The sequence below is a fragment of the Oncorhynchus gorbuscha genome, linkage group LG03, assembly GCF_021184085.1.
Source record: "Oncorhynchus gorbuscha isolate QuinsamMale2020 ecotype Even-year linkage group LG03, OgorEven_v1.0, whole genome shotgun sequence".
Classification (NCBI taxonomy): Eukaryota; Metazoa; Chordata; class Actinopteri; order Salmoniformes; family Salmonidae; genus Oncorhynchus; species Oncorhynchus gorbuscha.
The window spans coordinates 21228487-21251831 of NC_060175.1; the positions used below are offsets into that span (position 1 = coordinate 21228487).

A 23345-nucleotide genomic window follows, 5' to 3' on the forward strand; every position below is an offset into this window, starting at 1 on the left:
GTTCTGGTAATTGTTAGAACAATCAGCCCTTGCCTCCCAGATAGCTGCCCCACTCGAGCCCGGCCAGTAAGGAGTGAAATGACGTAAGCAACCCGAGCTCTCTCTCTAGAGTATGTGTTGGGTTGAGAGAGAACACAATCTCACACTGGGTGAGAAAGGAGCGGCACTCAGTGGGCTGCCCGGAGTAGCAAGGTGGGTTATTAACCCTAGGTTCTGGAGGCTCGGCAGGCCAGGAAGTAACAGGTGGCACGAGACGAAGACTCTGGAACTGTCCAGAGAGGTCGGAAACCTGAGCGGCCAGGTTCTCCACGGCATGGCGAGCAGCAGACAATTCCTGCTCGTGTCTGCCGAGCATGGCTCCTGGATCTCGACGGCAGTGTAACGAGCGTCTGAAGTCGCTGGGTCCATTCCTTGGTCGGATCCTTCTGTCATGCAGGTGAATGAGGACCAAAAGCGACTTGGCGAAAACAGAGTATTTAATCCAGTAAATAAACCTTACAAAAAAAAAGCATAATACTACTCGTAAAGACGAGAACAGACTGGAGACTTGATCGAGAACTGCAGGTTGCCTCGGGAAGGCACTTGAACCAGCAGACTCAGACACCTGCTCACCACGCAGCATCTGAGGAAAACACGACACGACAGGGCAAAACATAGACACAGCACGGTGAATTATAAACAAGGATCCGACAGGGCAGGAACGGAAACAAGGAAGAAATAGGGACTCTAATCAGGGAAAAGGATCGGGAACAGGTGTGGGAAGACTAAATGATGATTAGGGAATAGGAACAGCGAGAAGAGAGAGCGAGAGAGTGAGAGAGGGAGGGGGAGAGAGAGGGATAGAAAGAGGGAAAGAACCTAATAAGACCAGCAGAGGGAAACGAATAGAATGGGAAGCACAGGGACAAGACAAGATAATAAATGACAAAACATGACAATTTCGCTACACTCGCATTAACATCTGCTAACCATGTGTATGTTACAAATAAAATTTGATTCGATTTGATTTGATTTGACTAAATACATTTTGCCCCACTGTACAGTGCTGCCATCTAGTGGCCAAAATCTAAATTGCACCTGGGCTGGAATAACACACTCTTTCTCTTGCATTTCAAAGATGATTACAAAATAATGGTTATTTTTTTCTTTGGATTATCTTTTACCAGCCCTATTGTGTTATATTTGTCATGTTTTGTCATTTATTATCATGTCTTGTCCCTGTGCTTCCCATTCTATTCGTTTCCCTCTGCTGGTCTTATTAGGTTCTTTCCCTCTTTCTATCCCTCTCTCTCCCCCTCCCTCTCTCACTCTCTCGCTCTCTCTTCTCTCTATCGTTCCGTTCCTGCTCCCAGCTGTTCCTATTCCCCTAATCATCATTTAGTCTTCCCACACCTGTTCCCGATCCTTTTCCCTGATTAGAGTCCCTATTTCTCTCCTTGTTTCCCGTACCTGCCCTGTCGGATCCTCATCTATAATTCACCGTGTTGTGTCTAGGTTTTGCCCTGTCGTGTCGTGTTTCCCTCAGATGCTGCGTGGTGAGCAGGTGTCTGAGTCTGCTAGGTTCAAGTGCCTTCCCGAGGCAACCTGCAGTTCTCGATCAAGTCTCCAGTCTGTTCTCGTCTTTACGTGTAGTATTATGCTTTTTGTTTTGTAAAGTTTATTCTGGATTAAATACTCTGTTTTCGCCAAGTCGCTTTTGGGTCCTCATTCACCTGCATGACAGAAGGATCCGACCGAGGAATGGACCCAGCGACTACAGACGCTCGTAACACTGCCGTCGAGATCCAAGGAGCCATGCTCGGCAGACACGAGCAGGAATTGTCTGCTGCTCGCCATGCCGTGGAGAACCTGGCCGCTCAGGTTTCCGACCTCTCTGGACAGTTCCAGAGTCTTCGTCTCGTGCCACCTGTTACTTCCTGGCCTGCCGAGCCTCCAGAACCTAGGGTTAATAACCCACCTTGCTACTCCGGGCAGCCCACTGAGTGCCGCTCCTTTCTCACCCAGTGTGAGATTGTGTTCTCTCTCCAACCCAACACATACTCTAGAGAGAGAGCTCGGGTTGCTTACGTCATTTCACTCCTTACTGGCCGGGCCCGAGAGTGGGGCACAGCTATCTGGGAGGCAAGGGCTGATTGTTCTAACAATTACCAGAACTTTAAAGAGGAGATGATTCGGGTTTTTGACCGTTCAGTTTTTGGTGCGGAGGCTTCTAGGGTCCTGGCTTCCCTATGCCAGGGTGATCGATCCATAACGGATTACTCTATAGAGTTTCGTACTCTTGCTGCCTCTAGTGACTGGAACGAGCCGGCGCTGCTCGCTCGTGTTCTGGAGGGACTCCACACAGTGGTCAAAGATGAGATTCTCTCTCGGGAGGTTCCTTCCAGTGTGGACTCTTTGATTGCTCTCGCCATCCGCATAGAACGACGGGTAGATCTTCGTCACCAGGCTCGTGGAAGAGAGCTCGCATCAACGGTGTTTCCCTGCTCCGCATCGCAACCATCTCCCTCCTCTGGCTCTGAGACTGAGCCCATGCAGCTGGGAGGGATTCGCATCTCGACTAAGGAGAGGGAACGGAGGATCACCAACCGCCTGTGCCTCTATTGCGGATTTGATGGACATTTTGTTAATTCATGTCCAGTAAGAGGCCAGAGCCCATCAGTAAGCGGAGGGCTACTGGTGAGCGCTACTACTCAGGTCTCTTCATCCAGATCCTGTACTACTATGTCGGTCCATCTACGCTGGACCGGTTCGGGTGCTACATGCAGTGCCTTGATTGACTCTGGGGCTGAGGGTTGTTTCATGGACGAAGCATGGGTTCGGAAACATAACATTCCTTTCAGACAGTTAGACAAGCCTACGCCCATGTTTGCCTTAGATGGTAGTCATCTTCCCAGTATCAGATTTGAGACACTACCTTTAACTCTCACAGTATCTGGTAACCACAGTGAGACTATTTCTTTTTTGATTTTTCGTTCACCTTTCACACCTGTTGTTTTGGGTCATCCCTGGCTAGTATGTCATAATCCTTCTATTAATTGGTCTTGTAATTCTATCCTATCCTGGAACGTATCTTGTCATGTGAAGTGCTTAATGTCTGCCATTCCTCCCATTTCTTCTGTCCCCACTTCTCAGGAGGAACCTGGCGATTTGACAGGAGTGCCGGGGAATATCATGATCTGCGCACGGTCTTCAGTCGGTCCCGAGCCAACTCCCTTCCTCCTCACCGGTCGTATGATTGTAGTATTGATCTCCTTCCGGGGACCACTCCTCCTCGGGGTAGACTATACTCTCTGTCGGCTCCCGAACGTAAGGCTCTCGAGGATTATTTATCTGTGTCTCTTGACGCCGGTACCATAGTGCCTTCTTCCTCTCCGGCCGGGGCGGGGTTCTTTTTTGTTAAGAAGAAGGACGGTACTCTGCGCCCCTGCGTGGATTATCGAGGGCTGAATGACATAACGGTTAAGAATCGTTATCCGCTTCCCCTTATGTCATCAGCCTTCGAGATTCTGCAGGGAGCCAGGTGCTTTACTAAGTTGGACCTTCGTAACGCTTACCATCTCGTGCGCATCAGAGAGGGGGACGAGTGGAAAACGGCGTTTAACACTCCGTTAGGGCATTTTGAGTACCGGGTTCTGCCGTTTGGTCTCGCCTATGCGCCAGCTGTTTTTCAGGCATTAGTTAATGATGTTCTGAGAGACATGCTGAACATCTTTGTTTTTGTCTATCTTGACGATATCCTGATTTTTTCACCGTCACTCGAGATTCATGTTCAGCACGTTCGACGTGTTCTACAGCGCCTTTTAGAGAATTGTCTCTACGTAAAGGCTGAGAAGTGCTCTTTTCATGTCTCCTCCGTTACTTTTCTCGGTTCCGTTATTTCCGCTGAAGGCATTCAGATGGATTCCGCTAAGGTCCAAGCTGTCAGTGATTGGCCCGTTCCAAGGTCACGTGTCGAGTTGCAGCGCTTTTTAGGTTTTGCTAATTTCTATCGGCGTTTCATTCGTAATTTCGGTCAAGTTGCTGCCCCTCTCACAGCTCTTACTTCTGTCAAGACGTGTTTTAAGTGGTCCGGTTCCGCCCAGGGAGCTTTTGATCTTCTAAAAGAACGTTTTACGTCCGCTCCTATCCTCGTTACTCCTGACGTCACTAGACAATTCATTGTCGAGGTTGACGCTTCAGAGGTAGGCGTGGGAGCCATTCTATCCCAGCGCTTCCAGTCTGACGATAAGGTTCATCCTTGCGCTTATTTTTCTCATCGCCTGTCGCCATCTGAGCGCAACTATGATGTGGGTAACCGTGAACTGCTCGCCATCCGCTTAGCCCTAGGCGAATGGCGACAGTGGTTGGAGGGGGCGACCGTTCCTTTTGTCGTTTGGACAGACCATAAGAACCTTGAGTACATCCGTTCTGCCAAACGACTTAATGCCCGTCAAGCTCGTTGGGCGTTGTTTTTCGCTCGTTTCGAGTTTGTGATTTCTTACCGTCCGGGTAGCAAGAACACCAAGCCTGATGCCTTATCCCGTCTGTTTAGTTCTTCTGTGGCTTCTACTGATCCCGAGGGGATTCTTCCTTATGGGCGTGTTGTCGGGTTGACAGTCTGGGGAATTGAAAGACAGGTTAAGCAAGCACTCACGCACACTGCGTCGCCGCTCGCTTGTCCTAGTAACCTCCTTTTCGTTCCTGTTTCCACTCGTCTGGCTGTTCTTCAGTGGGCTCACTCTGCCAAGTTAGCTGGTCATCCCGGTGTTCGAGGCACTCTTGCGTCTATTCGCCAGCGCTTTTGGTGGCCGACTCAGGAGCGTGACACGCGCCGTTTCGTGGCTGCTTGTTCGGACTGCGCGCAGACTAAGTCGGGTAACTCTCCTCCTGCCGGTCGTCTCAGACCGCTCCCCATTCCTTCTCGACCATGGTCTCACATCGCCCTAGACTTCATTACCGGTCTGCCTTTGTCTGCGGGGAAGACTGTGAGAGCCGCCAATAAACGCAGGATTAAGAGTCCAAGGTATTGTTGCGGCCAGAGAGTGTGGCTTTCCACTCGCAACCTTCCTCTTACGACAGCTTCTCGTAAGTTGACTCCGCGGTTCATTGGTCCGTTCCGTGTCTCCCAGGTCGTCAATCCTGTCGCTGTGCGACTGCTTCTTCCGCGACATCTTCGTCGCGTCCATCCTGTCTTCCATGTCTCCTGTGTCAAGCCCTTTCTTCGCACCCCCGTTCGTCTTCCCTCCCCCCCTCCCGTCCTTGTCGAGAGCGCACCTATTTACAAGGTACATAAGATCATGGACATGCGTTCTCGGGGACGGGGTCACCAATACTTAGTGGATTGGGAGGGTTACGGTCCTGAGGAGAGGAGTTGGGTTCCGTCTCGGGACGTGCTGGACCGTTCACTCATTGATGATTTCCTCCGTTGCCGCCAGGATTCCTCCTCGAGTGCGCCAGGAGGCGCTCGGTGAGTGGGGGGGTACTGTCATGTTTTGTCATTTATTATCATGTCTTGTCCCTGTGCTTCCCATTCTATTCGTTTCCCTCTGCTGGTCTTATTAGGTTCTTTCCCTCTTTCTATCCCTCTCTCTCCCCCTCCCTCTCTCACTCTCTCGCTCTCTCTTCTCTCTATCGTTCCGTTCCTGCTCCCAGCTGTTCCTATTCCCCTAATCATCATTTAGTCTTCCCACACCTGTTCCCGATCCTTTTCCCTGATTAGAGTCCCTATTTCTCTCCTTGTTTCCCGTACCTGCCCTGTCGGATCCTCATCTATAATTCACCGTGTTGTGTCTAGGTTTTGCCCTGTCGTGTCGTGTTTCCCTCAGATGCTGCGTGGTGAGCAGGTGTCTGAGTCTGCTAGGTTCAAGTGCCTTCCCGAGGCAACCTGCAGTTCTCGATCAAGTCTCCAGTCTGTTCTCGTCTTTACGTGTAGTATTATGCTTTTTGTTTTGTAAAGTTTATTCTGGATTAAATACTCTGTTTTCGCCAAGTCGCTTTTGGGTCCTCATTCACCTGCATGACAATATTATCCTACATTCCTTTCATATTTCCACAAACGTCAAAGTGTTTCCTTTCAAATGGTACCAAAAATATGCATATCCTTGTTTCAGGGCCCGGGTTACAGGCAGTTAGATTTGGGTATGTCATTTTAGGCGAAAATTGAAAAAAAGGGGAGGATCCTTAAGAGATTTTAAGGAACTAAATATGATGCCCTGCATTTCTGCAAAAAAATCTGGGTAAAAGATTGAAAGGAGCCTTGTTCAGTACATTTAGTAATTGGTTGCATTTCTGAAGTCTACCAACCTTGCCAGCAGCCATACCAGCTAAGCAGCTAGTCAAGCTAGCTACTCTAACTTAATTGATAGCCTGAAGCATCTTCTTGGTAGATATTTATGAGGTTGAGAGATTGGGCACCTGTTGGCCTATCAGGAAATGTAAAACTTCTACGGTCGGTTTCACAGACAGAGTTTAGATGAACACAGGAGTAGGACTTAATGGGCCGGTTTCACAGACAAGGCTTAAGCCTAGTCCCAGACTAAAATGCATGTTTGAGCTGTCTTAACTCAAAGCGACTTGCACAAATTTATCTTAAAATGGTCGTAGATTTAGCCTGTTCTGGATTAAACAGAGCCGATTACAAGAAGGAGGATTAGAGCTACTCAATGACTGAATTGAAGCTTAAATTTAACCTTCAGGCGTAGGTTTCAATTCTGATTAAGTACTGTTTGTGAGGGAGCATGGACTATTTGGAATATCTAAATGAAGGCCAACATGCCTTACAGAGCCCAGCCAGATGGGTACTTGTGGATAGGAGTAATCCATTAAATTACTTTGCTGAAATAGCTTTTCGAGACCGCTTTCGTATGTACAAAGAAAATGCATTGGATATAATATCTTTGCTTGTGCCTAGACTTTCTTCTCCGTCTCAAAGAGGAAGGCCTTTACCCAATTCTTTCCAAGTTCTGATTACTTTGAGGTTTTTGGCATCTGGAATCTTTCACCGCGACACTGGGGATTTGTGTGGTGCCAGTGAAGCAACTGTGTGTAGAATAGATCAAAGTCTGCAGGGCCATTTGTGAACTGAGGAGTCTTTACAAGTTTCCAGTTTCCTGATGCTGCTGGCAAAACCAACTATAATGTGCAATTCTATGAATATGGGCACTTCCCAGGAGTGATTGGCTGTATAGATAGATGTCATGTTCCCATCAAGTGTCCATCAACTCCTGATGCTGAGGAGTACAGGAACCATAAGAACTGGTTTCCCATCAATTTTCAGGTTGTATGCACTCCTAATTTAGAGTTTAGAATTCTTTCCCGTTGGAAAGGTGCAACTCACGATTCTTCATTGTGTGCTCAGTTTCAGAGAGGACAACATAGTGGACTACTACTTGGTGACAGTGGATATGGTCAGAGTAACTTTTTATTCACTCCATACATAAATCCAACAACAGCTGAGCAGCAACGACACAACAGAGCTCATATCCGCACAAGAGGGATGGTCAAGCGTATGTTTGGAGTATGGAAAAATTATTTCCAGTGTTTATGCAATACATTTAGTTTCAAGTCAAGAAGATGCTGCAAGGTGATCATTGCTACAGCTGTGCTGCACACCTACCTGAAGCAGCAGGCAATGACCAATGAGGACATGCACACAGGGTTGCTTTCACATTGCAGCACTTCAACTAGATGAGATGCATTTAAATATGGAATGTATTCATTATGGCTTATTTTTGCTTTGATAATGTTTGTTCTGTACAAATTTCAAATAGTTTTCAGCAAAATTAAACGAGTGACTAAACCAAGGCTGGTTTAAAATGTAGTTTGTGGGGATTAAAATACTGTCACTCATGAATATCCAAATGACAAAACATGTATTTTTTACATATCATATTGTTCACCATAGCTGGTAATCAATTGTCTCATTACTGTATCTTTTTTGGATCATACCTCTCTCTTCCAACTTACTATCCAATTCAACCTGTAGAATTCTCATTTTCTTTTCATGTTCTTCCATCAGATATTTCATTTTATGCTCATGAAGTTCTCTGGCTAACTTTTCATGCATGGTCATCTTTTTTGTTCTCTGCTGAAAGATGGTGGCAGCATCTTATCTCAGGGATGCTACAGCAGATGTGGAGGGTACACACTCACTGTTCACTGGCTCTTCCAACCTGTGCAGAAGTTAAACCTGCTTCTGAAGTTTTAATTTAAGCTTCAATTTAGTCCTAGAGTAGCTCTAATCCTCCCTTGTGCAAACGACTTTGTTTAATCCAGAACAGGCTAAATCTACATCTATTTTAAGATACAGTTGAAGTCAGAAGTTTACATACACCTTAGCCAAATACATTTAAACTCAGTTTTTCACAATTCCTGACATTTAATCCGAGTATTAATTCCCTGTTTTAGGTCAGTTAAGATCACCACTTTATTTTAAGAATGTGAAATATCAGAAGAATAATAGAGAGAATTATTTATTTCAGCTTTTATTTCTTTCATCACATTCCCAGTGGGTCAGAAGTTTACATACACTCGGTTAGTATTTGGTAGCTGTTATGATAATTTTGTTCTCAATGTTCATAAACTGAACTTCAATTAAAATACTCTGTCTGTTACTAAGAATTTGTAAGGTTCTTATTAAAATGAAACAGTCAGAGGCCAGTCTACCATAGTCAGCAAGGTTTATTTACGAGAGTGCTGCTGTACATATACAAAGACATTCCTTTTATAACTTTCTCTTACCCTACACACATACATACACACCAACATAGGGATTTTCTCATGAGTCTCACCACAGTTTATTACCACTCAGCTGACAGTTCCAGTCTCCCCCAGATACGAGAGCTCTGGAGGGGCTCTCCCTGTCCTATCTTATCTCCCCAGAGTTACAGCCGGGTCGGTTCAAACATAGGTTAATGCCCTTCTTTGTTCTCTTTCGAAACACACATACATTCCTTTCTTATGTTAAATGTATACATCATTTAGTCATTATTCATAAAAATCACAACAGTAGCATTGTCTTTCCATTGTTTAACATGGGTCAAACGTTTCGCACATGCTTTTTCAGTTCTGCCCACACATTTTCTATGGGATTGAGGTCAGGGCTTTGGGATGGCCACTTCAATACCTTGACTTTGTTGTCCTTAGCCATTTTGCCACAACTTTTGAAGTATGCTTGTCCATTTGGAAGACCCATTTGCAACCAAGCTTTAACTTGCTGACTGATGTCTTGATGTTGCTTCAATATATCCACATAATTTCCCATCCTCATGATGCCATCTATTTTGTGAAGTGCCCCATTCCCTCCTGCAGCAAAGCACCCCCACAACCTGATGCTGCCACCCCCGTGCTTCATGGTTGGGATGGTGTTCTTCGGCTTGCAAGCATTCCCCTTTTTCCTCCAAACATAACATTGGTCATTATGACCAAACAGATCTATTTTTGTTTCATCAGACCAGAGGACATTTCTCCAAAAGGTATGATCTTTGTCCCCATGTACAGTTGCAAACCGTAGTCTGGATTTTTTATGCCGGTTTTGGAGCAGTGGCTTCTTCCTTGCTGAGCGGCCTTTCAGGTTATGTTGATATAGGAATCATTTTACTGTGGATATAGATACTTTTGTACCCGTTTCCTCCTGCATCTACACAAGGTCTTGCTGGTCTTTGCTGTTGTTCTGGGATTGATTTGCACTTTTCACACCAAAGTACGTTCATCTCTAGGAGACAGAACGCGTCTCCTTCCTGAGCGGTATGACAGCTGCGTACTATTGTTTGTACAGATGAACGTGGTACCTTCAAGCATTTGGAAATTGCTCCCAAGGATGAACCAGACTTGTGGAGGTCTACAATTTTTTTCTGAGTTCTTGGCTGATTTCTTTGATTTTTCCATGATGTCAAGCAAAGATGCACTGAGTTTGAAGATAGGCTTGAAATACATCCACAGGGACACCTCCAATTGACTCAAATGATGTCAATTAGCCTATCAGAAGCTTCTAAAGCCTTTACATAATTTTCTGGAATTTTCCAAGCTGTTTAAAGGCACAGTCAACTTAGTGTATGTGAACTTCTGACCCACTGGAATTGTGATACAGTGAATTATAAGTGAAAAAATTTGTCTCTAAACAATTGTTGGAAAAATTACTTGTGTCAGGCACAAAGTAGATATCCTAACCGACTTGCCAAATCTATCGTTTGTTAACAAGACATTTGTGGAGTGGTTGAAAAATGAGTTTTAATGACTCCAACCTAAGTGTATGTAAACTTCCGACTTCAACTGTGTTTTTATAAAGTCTGTTATTGAATATTACACTTAAAGAAACAAAATTTATAGACATATTTGACCCTGCATTTTTTATTAATCCTTCATAATAACAAGGGTAAATGGAGTTCAAAAGGAATTTGACCCCACTGCAAACGAGCCTCTCTCTTTCTCTCTCTCTCTCTCTCTGTATCTTTCTCTCTCGCCCTCTGGTAATTATTCAGAGCTTGGATGTCAATCTCTCGCAGAACTCAAAGTCCTTGACTGCGAGGGCAGGGTCTCTGGCCAGGTGGGCGGGGAGAACCAGGGAACAGTCGCTGTCAATGTACTTCCCTGTTATTCCCTCCATCTCCTCGGAGACAGCACAGTAGATGCTGCTCACTGCCCCTTCTTCAGAAGACTTTGTGGACAGAGATGGGAGAAGAGGGTGAGAGCATAAACATTAACCACCTCTGCATAAAAGAGACAACAATGTGTAAGCACATTGAGTGCAAGGAAATATCTTTGTCAGGACTTTGTTTCTTTGAGTAATGCCAGGAAGGGGAGTGTCCCTTAACCTGGAGCTCAGAACGTTTACACAATTGCCATGTTTACTCAGAGACATCTGCTATAGAGATTTTGTGAAACTGCTATAAATAAATAAGTGCACACGCACACACACACACGCACACACACACACACACACACACACACACACACACACACACACACACACACACACACACACACACACACACACACACACACACACACACACACACACACACACACACACACACACACACACACACACACACACACACACACACACACACACACACACACACACACACACACACACACACACACACACACCCAGGTTCAATAGCAAATATGTTGTAGCTGTTACAATTGTTCTGCTGGCTTTATAACAAAGGCCAGCTATTTCAATCTGACTGGCCTTCAGACCTATAAATCACTAATTCATTCTAACCAATCAGCCGATTGGACACACTTAACATCACGTTCTAACCGTACAGCACTATAGTGGACAGAACCAAACCAATCAGCATTAAGTACATAGAAGGTGAGGGCATATCCCGAGTGGCGTAGAGGTCTAACATACTGCATCTCGTGCTAGAGGTGTCACTGCAGACCCTGGTTTGATTCCAGGATGTATCACAACCGGCTGTGATTTAGTGTCCCATAGGGCTGCGCATGATTGTCCCAGCATCGTCGGATTAGGGTTTGGCCGGTGTCACGTTCTGACCTTTATTTCCTGTGTTTTGTATTTAGTTAGTATGGTCAGGGCGTGAGTTGGGTGGGCAGTCTATGTTTGTTTTTCTAGGTTTTGGGAATTTCTATGTTTCGCCTAGTATGGTTCTCAATCAGAGGCAGGTGTCATTAGTTGTCTCTGATTGAGAATCATACTTAGGTAGCCTGGGTTTCACTGTGTGTTTGTGGGTGATTGTTCCTGTCTCTGTCTTTGCACCAGATAGGACTGTTTTGAGTTTTCACATTTCTTGTTTTTTTGTAGTCAGTTGTTCATGTGTACCTTAACGTATTAAAAAGAACCATGGACAATTACCACGCCGCGTATTGGTCCTCTGATCCGTTTCGCCTCTCCTCTTCGGAAGAAGAGGAGGAAATTCATTACAGCCGGGGTAAGCCGTCATTGTAAATAAGAATTTGTTCTTAACTGACTTCCCTGGTTAAATAAAATAAAGGTTAAATAAATAAATAAAAAATATCCAGCCAACCACGCAGACGAGCTCCAGCTAGCTGTTTTTTCAGGTTTATTGAGTGAAATTGTTTAACTCATTATATGCTGTAGTGTGCCCACTGAAGCAAACCATCATCTTTCGGATCATGACAAATGATCAGAGACTCTTCTCTGTCCCAAAGACCCACCTAAAAATGATGGACCAAGCATTCTGCTCCTTTGGTCACCAACAAGCCTCCATCTCTGCATAGCCCAGAACATCACTGCCTTGAAGTCTGGGCTAAAGACACATTTTAACCCCTTGTCTTAAATGTGGCCTATTGTTGTGGTGTCCTTGGTTGGTCTCCACTCTAATTGAGTTTAATTTAATCTCAGCAGCACACACACACGCACACACATACACACACACGTTCACCTTTGGTTTCCTTGAAGTGAGACATAACACATCCTGTTCGCACACAGTAACCAATCAGGACGAGAACACATTTTTATCTGTTTGGCTAGGATTCAATCCGATCACACTCGTAGACATTGCAGCTTTTAAAGGCAATGTTACTGAGTTTGTGGAGATTACATTCAAGTTAAATGTTTCAGATTCAAGGTAAACGCTGAATTGGAAATTACCTTAATGTCAAGTGTGCTATAGCGCGGTCCCAGATTGAATCCAGGCACTTGTCTCACACATTCTTCCTAGCTACAGTCCTTTCCAGAAACCCACTTTCCCTCTCTTTCAGTTCAGACAAACAGAAAATATTGACACTTCGTTATTTTACAGTTCATTATGCACTTGTTATTTATTTAGCAGTTACAGTTTAAAAGGGTTATTATGTAAGGGATTAACAACGAGGGGCTATGAGTTTTGTGGAAATAATGCACAACGCGGGTGTGTCACGACCTGTTGCGGAATGGCAGTAACCTTCTGCGGAGTTGCATGATTTTGCTAACACTCAATCACGACTAACACTCACATTTGCCAGTTGAAATTTGAGTTGAAATCTTTAAAGTAAGGGCTCTAATTCAATGCGTATTGCAGAAATTCAACGTTACAACGTGATTGAAATTGAAAGGCAATGACCCCAAATCCCGTGTTAACGGAGACTGCATTCACGGCAAATGCTGCATATGTTGGCTCAATAGGAAATTACCTTTAAATGTCTACCGCACAATCTGTGACGCTTCAGTGATACAGATTGAATAGAGCCCTAAGAACCAGAAAGTTAGCCTGGTCACAGATGTTTGTGCTGTCTTATTATGACCATAGAAGTTGGCATGACAACAAAAACAGACCTGGGAACAGGGTCACCAGAAATGTTCCACTGTTAACTTCCTATATGAAACAGGACTGTAAAAATAGTGTTAAAAGCATTTTTTCCCTTCAAATTTTCACCAGAGTGTTATGATACAAAGTATTCACCTTGAAGAAAAAGATTCCAATCAGGTTGAATAGGAACCGAACCAGGAAGTTATAGTGTCTCATCACTTCTGTCATCACCACCCCAGGGTGGAGGGAGTTAGCTGTCACCCCTGTGAGAGAGAGAGAGACACACACACACACACACACACACACACACACACACACACACACACACACACACACACACACACACACACACACACACACACACACACACACACACACACACACACACACACACACACACACACACACACACACACACACACACACACACACACACACACACTATAACACATTATAACACATTATAAACCACACTAAAGCCCTTACCCCTAGCCCTCCATTATACTGCGTACTGCGTTGCTATCCCTGAGTCTGATTCCATGGGAAGTTTGACTCACACAGGGAAACCTATCTCCAGCTGCACAGAAGATGTTTGGTGCCTAAATTTCGTTATATAACCACGTTCCCCGTTAGACCCCTCAGGAATGATGCTCATTGTATTATGTTACTTATGCACTTATACATTGTTTTAGCAGCAGTGAAAGAGCTTATGGCTATACTATGTGTTCTAAACAAGGACTGTGGTACTTTTACAAACATTACCAATATACACGCCGGTCATATAGCCAAATCAGTATCAGATGTGCTATGAATGAGATTCAACTGTGGGGTAAGGGGCCAGGATAGAGCAATTGTCTACAAGCTAAATGGAACCAGGGCCATTATTCCAAAACCATTTCAGAGTAGGCTTGTTGATATAGGATCAGTTTTTTTTCTCCCTGTCCATGTAATCTTATTCATTATTCATTATGATCTAATGCCAAAACTGATCCTAGATCAGCACTCCTACTCTGAGATGCTTTATGAAAACTTGCTTAGGCATTCCTATCCACCTGTGCCTTGTAGCCTTCGTGCCAGTTCGTTAGTGCAGATGATGTTGTGCAGCTTGGTGTGGTTGTACACGCTGTCCATGGTGTAGGCCAGGTTCTCGCCCTTGAAGTGTGAAAAGTCGACCACGCCCCTCCAGTGGTTCATAGATGACACGTTGACGATGCGTGCCGGCGCCGATCGTTTTAGCAGGTCTGGACAGAGGTAAGGACGGGGGAGAGGATGGAGGGGAGAGAGAGAGGGAGAGAGAGAGGTAGGGATGGAGGGGAGGGAGGGAGGGAAGGAGGAAGTTAGGAAGGGATGAGAGGTGGGGAGGGAGCAAGGGAAAGAAAAGAGCAGGGGAGAGAAGTGGGAGGTGAACAGTAATACAATGTAAGGTGTGGAATGTAATATGAAAAAACATTCCTTACCGGACCACGACACTTTAATGGGTGACTCTCCAGGAAAAAAATATAAACACAACATGTAAGGTGTTGGTCCCATGTTTCATGAGCTGAAATGAAATATTCCAGAAATGTTCCATACCCACAACATTTTGTGCACAAATCTGTTTACATCCCTGTTAGTCAGCATTTCTCATTTTCCAAGATTTTCCATCTACCTGACATGTGTGGCATATCAAGAAGCTGATTAAACAGCATGATTATTACGCAGGTGCATGTTGTCCTGGGGACAATAAAAAGCCACTCTAAAATGTGCAGTTTTGTCACACAACACAATGCCACAGATGTCTCAAGTTTTGAGGGAGTGTGCAATTGGCATGCTGACTGCAGGAATGTCCACCAGAGCTGTTGCCAGATCATTTTATGTTAATTTCTCTACCAATGTTGTTTTAGAGAATTTGGAAGTACTTTCAACCGGCCTTACAACCACAGACCACTTGTAACCACGCCAGCCCATGACCTCCACATCTGGCTTCTTCACCAGTGGGATCGTCTGAGACCAGCCACCAGGACAGCTGATGAAACTGAGTAGTATTTCTGTCTATAATAAAGATCTTTTGTCAGGAAAAACTCATTCTGATTGGCATCAGCCTTGCTCCCAAGTGGTTCTGGCTCCCATTCATATGAAATCCATAGATTAGGGCCTAATGAGTTTATTTCAATTGAATGATTTCCTTGTATGAATTATAACTCAATACAATCGTTGAAATTGTTGCATGTCGCGTTTATATTTTTGTTCAGTACATAAAGAATGTTTTTGAAGTGTAAGAATTGCCTTTTGTTCAAGCTGGGCTGAATCACCTCTTTCAATTGGGATATTCTTATCCAGAAGGTATGTGGTGTCGTACCCAGAAGATATGTGGTGTCTTACCCAGAAGATATGTGGTGTCTTACCCAAAAGGTATGTGGTGTCTTACCCAAAAGATATGTGGTGTCTTACCCAGAAGATATGTGGTGTCTTACCCAAAAGGTATGTGGTGTCTTACCCAAAATATATGTGGTGTCTTACCCAAAAGGTATGTGGTGTCTTACCCAAAAGATATGTGGTGTCTTACCCAGAAGATATGTGGTGTCTTACCCAAAAGGTGTGTGGTGTCGTACCCATAAGATATGTGGTGTCTTACCCAGAAGATATGTGGTGTCTTACCCAAAAGGTATGTGGTGTCTTACCCAGAAGATATGTGGTGTCTTACCCAGAAGATATGTGGTGTCTTACCCAAAAGGTATGTGGTGTCTTACCCAAAAGGTATGTGGTGTCTTACCCAGAAGGTATGTGGTGTCTTACCCAGAAGATATGTGGTGTCTTACCCAAAAGGTATGTGGTGTCTTACCCAAAAGGTATGTGGTGTCTTACCCAAAAGGTATGTGGTGTCTTACCCAGAAGATATGTGGTGTCTTACCCAAAAGGTATGTGGTGTCTTACCCAAAAGATATGTGGTGTCTTACCCAGAAGATATGTGGTGTCTTACCCAAAAGGTGTGTGGTGTCGTACCCATAAGATATGTGGTGTCTTACCCAGAAGATATGTGGTGTCTTACCCAAAAGGTATGTGGTGTCTTAACCAGAAGATATGTGGTGTCTTAACCAGAAGATATGTGGTGTCTTACCCAAAAGCAGGCTGGTGAGGAGGAAAGGACCCACATGATTGGTAGCGAAGGACACCTCTAGACCATCGGAGGTGATATCTCCAGGCAGACCTAGATGATAAGGCACACACACACACACACACACACACACACACACACACACACACACACACACACACACACACACACACACACACACACACACACACACACACACACACACACACACACACACACACACACACACACACACACACACACACACACACACACACACACACACACACACACACACACACACACAGAGAGATACAGAGACACACACCACACACCACAAATGATGTGCATGTTGCAAACCGTAGCCCAAATAGACACCGCGTCAAGGACAAACATTTACAATAGTAATAGGTTTAATACCTTACCCCAGGATACGTATTATGGACAGTAACTATAGAAACAAGGTAGCTTAATTCAGTTCAGGAGAATTTTGCCAAACAAGTTTGCTATATTCAGGTCAGGGGAAGTCTACTTGCAGCGTACTTCCTTGTTATTGCGTCTCAATTTTCGTGTGTTGCACTTGCATTCAGAAGGCATAAATGTATGAAACCGTATATTCCTATTTTAATGTATGTAGTTCTGTCCTTGGGATGTACTTGTCTATTCATGGTCTGTATTATGTCATGTTTTGTGTGGACGCCAGGAAGAGAAGCTGCTACTTTAGCAGTAACTAATGGGATCCTAATATAATATTAAATACTGAATAGGTAATGAATAGGAATTTGTTTAAGTAACAAACTGACAAGTGAACAAGACAACATGATGATTGCTATGATCTGGACAATTATTTTTTAATGCTTCCCAGCCAATAGGCTATAAAGGCCTGAGTGTGTGGAAATCATTTAAATGGCCCATATGGATAAAAAGACTGGGAGGGATCAAATGTCGAACCGACTAAGACGCTGAAATTGTAAGCACTTAGTACTTTTATTTCCATTGGTCTCTCTCTCCTGGGAAACATTATATTATTACGTGTCGATTATACTTTTAGTACAATTGATAATGTTAATTGGTGTTGTTATGTGAATTAACCTAATGTTAATTGGTTGAATGAATGTTGAATAAACATGGGCAATTACAGAGTTTTTAAAAGAGAGAGACAAAAAAGCCCGTTATGTGTGCGAAGCCCACAATTACGCACCTTTCAATAATTATTTCCAGCTCTTTGTTGGAAAATCATATGGAAATGAATTAATTCACTGAATCACAAGGTGGGAATGTACAAGAAATGTAGCAAGGCCAAATGGAACATGTAGCCGTTAAACTGAAAAATCAAGTGAATAAATTGCACTCGCTTTGGCTCTACTGGTGCCCAGAGTAGAACGGATGTTGCATTCATGTTAATAAAGTCACTATACTAACCTGTTCCAGTAATCCGCCCGCTCAGTCCCCCGGTGGTTTAAAAGGAGTGCGCACCACATGTGGTTGCATGCAGTTCGATGGAACTGTAGACTACTCCAGTGGTTAAAGGCCTGCATCTGTTTCCATTCATTTAAATTCATTTATCTTTTTAATATATTAGAATGATGCCTAATGCCTAAAAAGCTGCAACTATCGTGACGAAGGTCTGCATATTCAAACTGCGGAACACAACCAGAAAGAAAGAAGAAACAGGGATGTTCTTAAGCAGCTTATCAACACCACTGCGTTTTTGGGTATGCAAGAATTGGCTATTAGAGGACAAGACAAGAGCGACATTTTCGCTAACAAGTGCAACTATAAGAAGCTTGCAGTGATAATTGTACATTACTAGCTGAAAATATGGAACTTTCTACTGTCTTCTCTGGGATGTCAAAATCAATTCAGAAAGATTTGATAGCTTCCATTGCATCATCCATTAAAAGTTAGATTAAAGAGAGGTTGACACAGCGCATTTATTCGCTCTCGCTCAAGTATGCGTTCCACTTTCCTCCGGTATTTATTTAGCAAAGATGATAATGCAACCACTCCAGACAGACACAAGCAGAAACTCATTACATAAATGTTACAGCAGCTTAGGCTACACCTAAACATTAGAGATCTGACATGCTGTATGGGATGAAAACGACACCATTTTTCAGTCTGATCAACTGTAGGCTACTAATAATAGCAGCTGCATACAGCCTATGCACCCTGTTCATCTGGTCAGGGTAACTAATTATTAACTGGAATTAATCAATCAACATAATAGTGATGACAGACTTCCGTTCATTTTTTTATAAGGCCTACAGTTGAATAGGCCTACATGACGCAAACATGCATAAAGCAAGCTCAGTCCTGTGAGTTATATTGTATATCAGTTGTTGTCTCTGCCTCTGGGTAGAGGAATCCCCCTCCTAATCTAGTCTAAGTATAAGGTTGCTGGAGGTTTTTTTCAGTTTCATGTGACCTGATTAGAAAAAACTGATTAGAAAAAATCACAGCCCTTATAAAACCTTTTTACAACTGATTAATCACTGACATACCTTATAGGGTCCAGAGTTTTCCTGGTTAGGGTAACAGATAAGGAAAAACTCTGAGCCACAGGGGGTAAAAATGACCCCCCCCCCCCACACTCTGGGACCTATAGTGCCACCAGTCTGCTTGCAGTTTTCAGTTATCATCAGGTATGGGGATGATCAGGGCTTCATTCAGAAACGTTTCTTGGACTACTTTGATGTGTCAAGTGGGCGAGATGCGCAGTCTGTGTTTAACGTCATGGAGAAACTTGTTTTTTGAACCTACGATGACACAGCTGTAATGGAATGTATCTGCTATTTGTATTTCCAGCTAAGTCCCCTCCTGTTTCCTGATTAAGAGGTGATGACCACTACCATTGTCAACTCTCTCCTAACATGACTAACTGAAGCCATGTCTCATGTGCCCTCTCATCCACAGGCACATTGAACGTTCCTCTCCAACATTCTCTGTCATTTGTTTTACTATTGTTGGACACATATGGTGCCATATCAGGATTCAAAGTGAATTGGTTGAAAACTGAAATAAAGCCCATTTCTAATTATGACTTCTCAAGCTTAGAATGTACATTCAAGTGGAAACAAAGACATGAAATACCGGGGTGTACTGATACCATGCCGTCTGGAAGAAGCATATACAGTACAATCAATAATTTTCCTTTCATAGATTAGATTGAATCTGATGTTCAGAGATGGAGATATCTCCCTATTTCTGTTAGGTATGGTTAACATAATAAAAATGTATATATTACTAAGGTTGATGTATTTATTCCAGGCCCTGCCAGTTTCAATTCCATCCAACTTTTTAAGTTAAATAAATGGCCTGTTCTCCAACTTAATTTGGAATGAAAATAATAAAATGGACTGTTTTATATTTACCCTATAAAGCTATACCCTATACACCTTTAAGTCCTGGTTCCAAAGTGGCACCATGAATTTTGAACATGTGTATTATGATGGATCTATACTCTAATTCAATCAAGTTAAATCAAGAGTTGATGGAAACTCTACCTGATGGTTCAGAACCGATAAGGAAAAAATGGGAAACAGATCTAAAGGAAGAAATTGAGGAGAACCATTGGTCACAGATATGTGAAAATGTTAATACCTGCTCCTATGACCTAAGACATTAATTACTGCATTTTAAGATAAGTCATATGAGTTACTACACTCCTGCCAGAATGCATGTAAATGCACCCAGAAATGTCACATCTCTGTTGGAGATGCAAAAAGCACCATATGCTGTGGTCCTGTGACAAACTGACACCATTTTGGGATAAAGTACAGTGGAGCAAAAAAGTATTTAGTCAGCCACCAATTGTGCAAGTTCTCCCACTTAAAAAGATGAGATAGGCCTGTAATTTTCATCAGAGGTTACACTTCAACTATGACAGACAAAATGAGAAGAAAAATCCAGAAAATCACATTGTAGGATTTTTTATGAATTTATTTGCAAATGTGTCCCATTCAATGGGGACATTTCTATGCATTTAATCCTGTCCAATTGCCGAAATCCGACAAGATAACGTTTGAAAAACTGGGCCCTGAAGACTTACATTAACTCCCGTCATGCCTGGGTTTTAGCTCTATGAGCTAGTCGCCTGATGGCGACTAGAAGCCCCGGGTCACACTAGTATTATGGCTGTTGATGTCCACCCCTGGTTGACAGTCTCATAGCCTGGAATCCACATAACCTGGAATCCAACCTGGATATCGCTCTGTTTCATTATTGTTCCGCTTCAGGTGAATAGTGAAGATATTGCGATATTCAGTGTGGATTCCAGGCTGACGTGATGCCCAGCTGAAGGGCTTGGTTTGTTGACCAGGATGTGGAGCTGTTTTACTATTGTCTATTGTTTTAAGTGAAACAGTAGTGAACACAGTGGTATTCAGTGTGGATTCCAGCCTAACTGTCTTTGAATCTTGACCTGAAGCTACCCACCTGAAGCCCCAGCGTTGTTGACCAGGATGTGGAGCTCCTTCTCCTCTCGCAGGACACCCTCTACAAACGCCCTCACAGACGCCAGGGACGAGGTGTCCACCAGGCGCAGGTGCACGTTGGTGTTCCCGCTCCTCTTCCGGATTTCCTGCAGGGCAGCACTACCGCGCGCCTCGCTCCTGCACGCCATGATAACACGAGCCCCACGCCGGGCAAAGTCTAGGGCAATGAACTTCCCTATGCCTGAGGGAGGGGGAGAGAGGAGAGGATGAGATAGATATATAGAGAGAAAGAACAAGAGGGATAATAAGAGAAAGAGAGAGGGAAAGTGGTTGAGAGAGAAAGCGAGAGAGAAAGACAGGGGAAAGGTGAAGTAGAGAGCGAGAACGATGATTAGTGAAAAAGACACTCAGAGGACAAAACAAAATTTAAGAGCAGTTGCTTGCAGCGCAATCTAACAGAGCTGCTTGTACAGTATGTACAAGCAGTCTGTCTGTCTGTCTGTCTGTCTGTCTGTCTGTCTGTCTGTCTGTCTGTCTGTCTGTCTGTCTGTCTGTCTGTCTGTCTGTCTGTCTGTCTGTCTGTCTGTCTGTCTGTCTGTCTGTCTGTCTGTCTGTCTGAAGGGATTACTAGATAAGAGCAGTTGCTTGCAGCGCAATCTAACAGAGCTGCTTGTACAGTATGTGTGAGTCTGTCTGTCTGTCTGTCTATCTGTCTGTCTGAAGGGATTAATAGATAAGAGCAGTTGCTTGCAGCGCAATCTAACAGAGCTGCTTGTACAGTATGTGTGTCTGTCTGTCTGTCTGTCTGAAGGGATTAATAAATAAGAGCAGTTGCTTGCAGCACAATCTAACAGAGCTGCTTGTACAGTATGTGTGAGTCTGTCTGTCTGTCTGCATGTATGTCACTCTGTCTGCCTGTAATTTGTGTGAGTGTGCACGTCTGGGTGCAAAGTTCATGGACATGGCAGTCCAGAAGAATGGTCTACATCTAATAACCCCTATATCCAGTTCAAAAGACTGAAGATCCACGAGAAAAACTATTGTCATGCCACTTTGATTGCGCTACGACCAGAAGTTACTTATTCATAGCAGGTTTTTTCTTTTTTTACTAGGCAAGTCAGTTAAGAACAAATTCTTATTTTCAATGACGGCCTAGGAACAGTGGGTTAACTGCCTTTCAGCTCGGGGATTTGAACTTGCAACCTTTCAGTTACATGTCCAACGCTCTAACCACTAGGCTACCCTGCCACCTCAGGTTAGGAGAATTAGGTTAAGGTTATGAAAAGGGTTAGGGTTAGCAAAAATGCTCTCTCTCCAAACCTGCTACCTCCGGTCATAGCTGTATCGAAGTGGAGTGAAAAGAGTGTGTCCCCAAGTTCCACAGAGTCAAGGTGTATTTGTTTGAGGTTTAGCATTGATCAGGCTATAAGCTAAAGCTGAAAAAACAGGAGTTTCCTTCACATGAGAGTGTGCAGGTCTTAGCTCTGGCTAACTGACATGCACTGCTGGAAGTCATATTGGTCCAATTGTTTATGTAATTAGCATGACTAGGAACCCTTTTACATTGAATAACTTTAGGTTTCCCAGTGAAAAGTCAAGCGGATGAGGATTTCTCAGATAGAGAGAGAACCCTCCATTTACACACACTCTCTCTCTCTGGAATTTGTTTTCTTTCTTCACTTCTTTAAAGAGGGATTCCAAAAGCACATCATTAACTACATTCTGAAGTCTATTTGAGACACTTTGATGGCGAGAGGTTCAAGTGAGAGAAATGCACCGTGATTGGAATGGAAAGGTTGCATTACTTAATTTGACACTTAAAGGGAATGCTTACTGGAAGTCATCATTGGATTTGTTTTGTTGGTATTAGTGTATGTATAAATGAAAAAAGATTTCCCTTTGACTGCTGTGTGTAAAAACTGTTTAATTTTGAGAATTAAAAATTGTCAAGAATAAATAGCCAATTCTGACTTATATATATATATTTTTGTATTTCCAGTTGGTTAACATGCTTGTCTGTGCAGCATGCAACTGCTGGAGGGATATTCTTATTGAATCTAATTGGATAAACCATTCCAAGCGAAACAAGTCAAGCAAGAATTTAGCCCATGCAAAACCGTTACCTGTGTTAGCTCCAGTAACTATGGCGGTCTTGCCCTTCAGTTGCACAAGACAGGCTCGGGTGTCCCAGGACCCTCTCTGCTGTGACCGCAAGAGGAGTCCCAAAATCACAGTCGATACTGCCCATAACGGGTGAGAGAAGACATCAGTCCAAACCCAAGACATTTAAATGCCCACTGAGCCCCAATGAAGAACTAAAATATTTCTGGCTACAACTTTGCTGTTGTCAGACACCTTCACCGACTTGAATTATATTTATGACCCAAAGCTCCGTTCTGAGGGTTATTTGCTGGGCTAAGTCCAGAACTTGATCAAATTTCAAGGCTACATGTTACATAATTTAATTCTCCCTACACCGCCAGGTCTTAATGTCTGAGGAGTATAGTTTCAAAATGTTTCAGTTGTTTAAAGTTATTTTATCCATCTGCAAATGTTATGTTTCTAGTTATTGCTGCTCATAGGCATAAATGGTTGTGGTGCGTACAGTTAGGCTACACTGCGCCATGTGTAAGAGGAACA

The 23345-nt window shown here is 43.6% G+C and overlaps 1 protein-coding gene across 1 annotated transcript; it reads right to left on the minus strand.

The window, feature by feature from the left end:
• Window positions 1-10310: 10310 nt before the first annotated feature.
• zgc:64106 (uncharacterized protein LOC393348 homolog) lies at window positions 10311-23104 on the minus strand. Its single transcript, XM_046340094.1, has 6 exons — window positions 22829-23104; window positions 20707-20946; window positions 16294-16383; window positions 14249-14437; window positions 13350-13459; window positions 10311-10633 (listed from the first exon to the last, which is right to left on the minus strand). Exons 1-6 carry the CDS (start codon window positions 22989-22991, stop codon window positions 10454-10456), a joined length of 972 nt encoding a protein of 323 aa, XP_046196050.1. The 5' UTR covers window positions 22992-23104; the 3' UTR covers window positions 10311-10453.
• Between the last annotated feature and the right edge of the window lie 241 nt (window positions 23105-23345).

Bases quoted from the DNA above. Each gene is read 5' to 3' on its own strand.
- zgc:64106 (XM_046340094.1), bottom strand. From the start codon at position 22,991: ATGTCTTGGGTTTGGACTGATGTCTTCTCTCACCCGTTATGGGCAGTA. The intron at 20,947-22,828 runs GTAACGGTTTTG...CCCCTCCCTCAG, and splicing joins AGTTACTGGAGCTAACACAG to GCATAGGGAAGTTCATTGCC. The intron at 14,438-16,293 runs GTAAGACACCAC...ACCTCTGTCCAG, and splicing joins CCTCACCAGCCTGCTTTTGG to ACCTGCTAAAACGATCGGCG.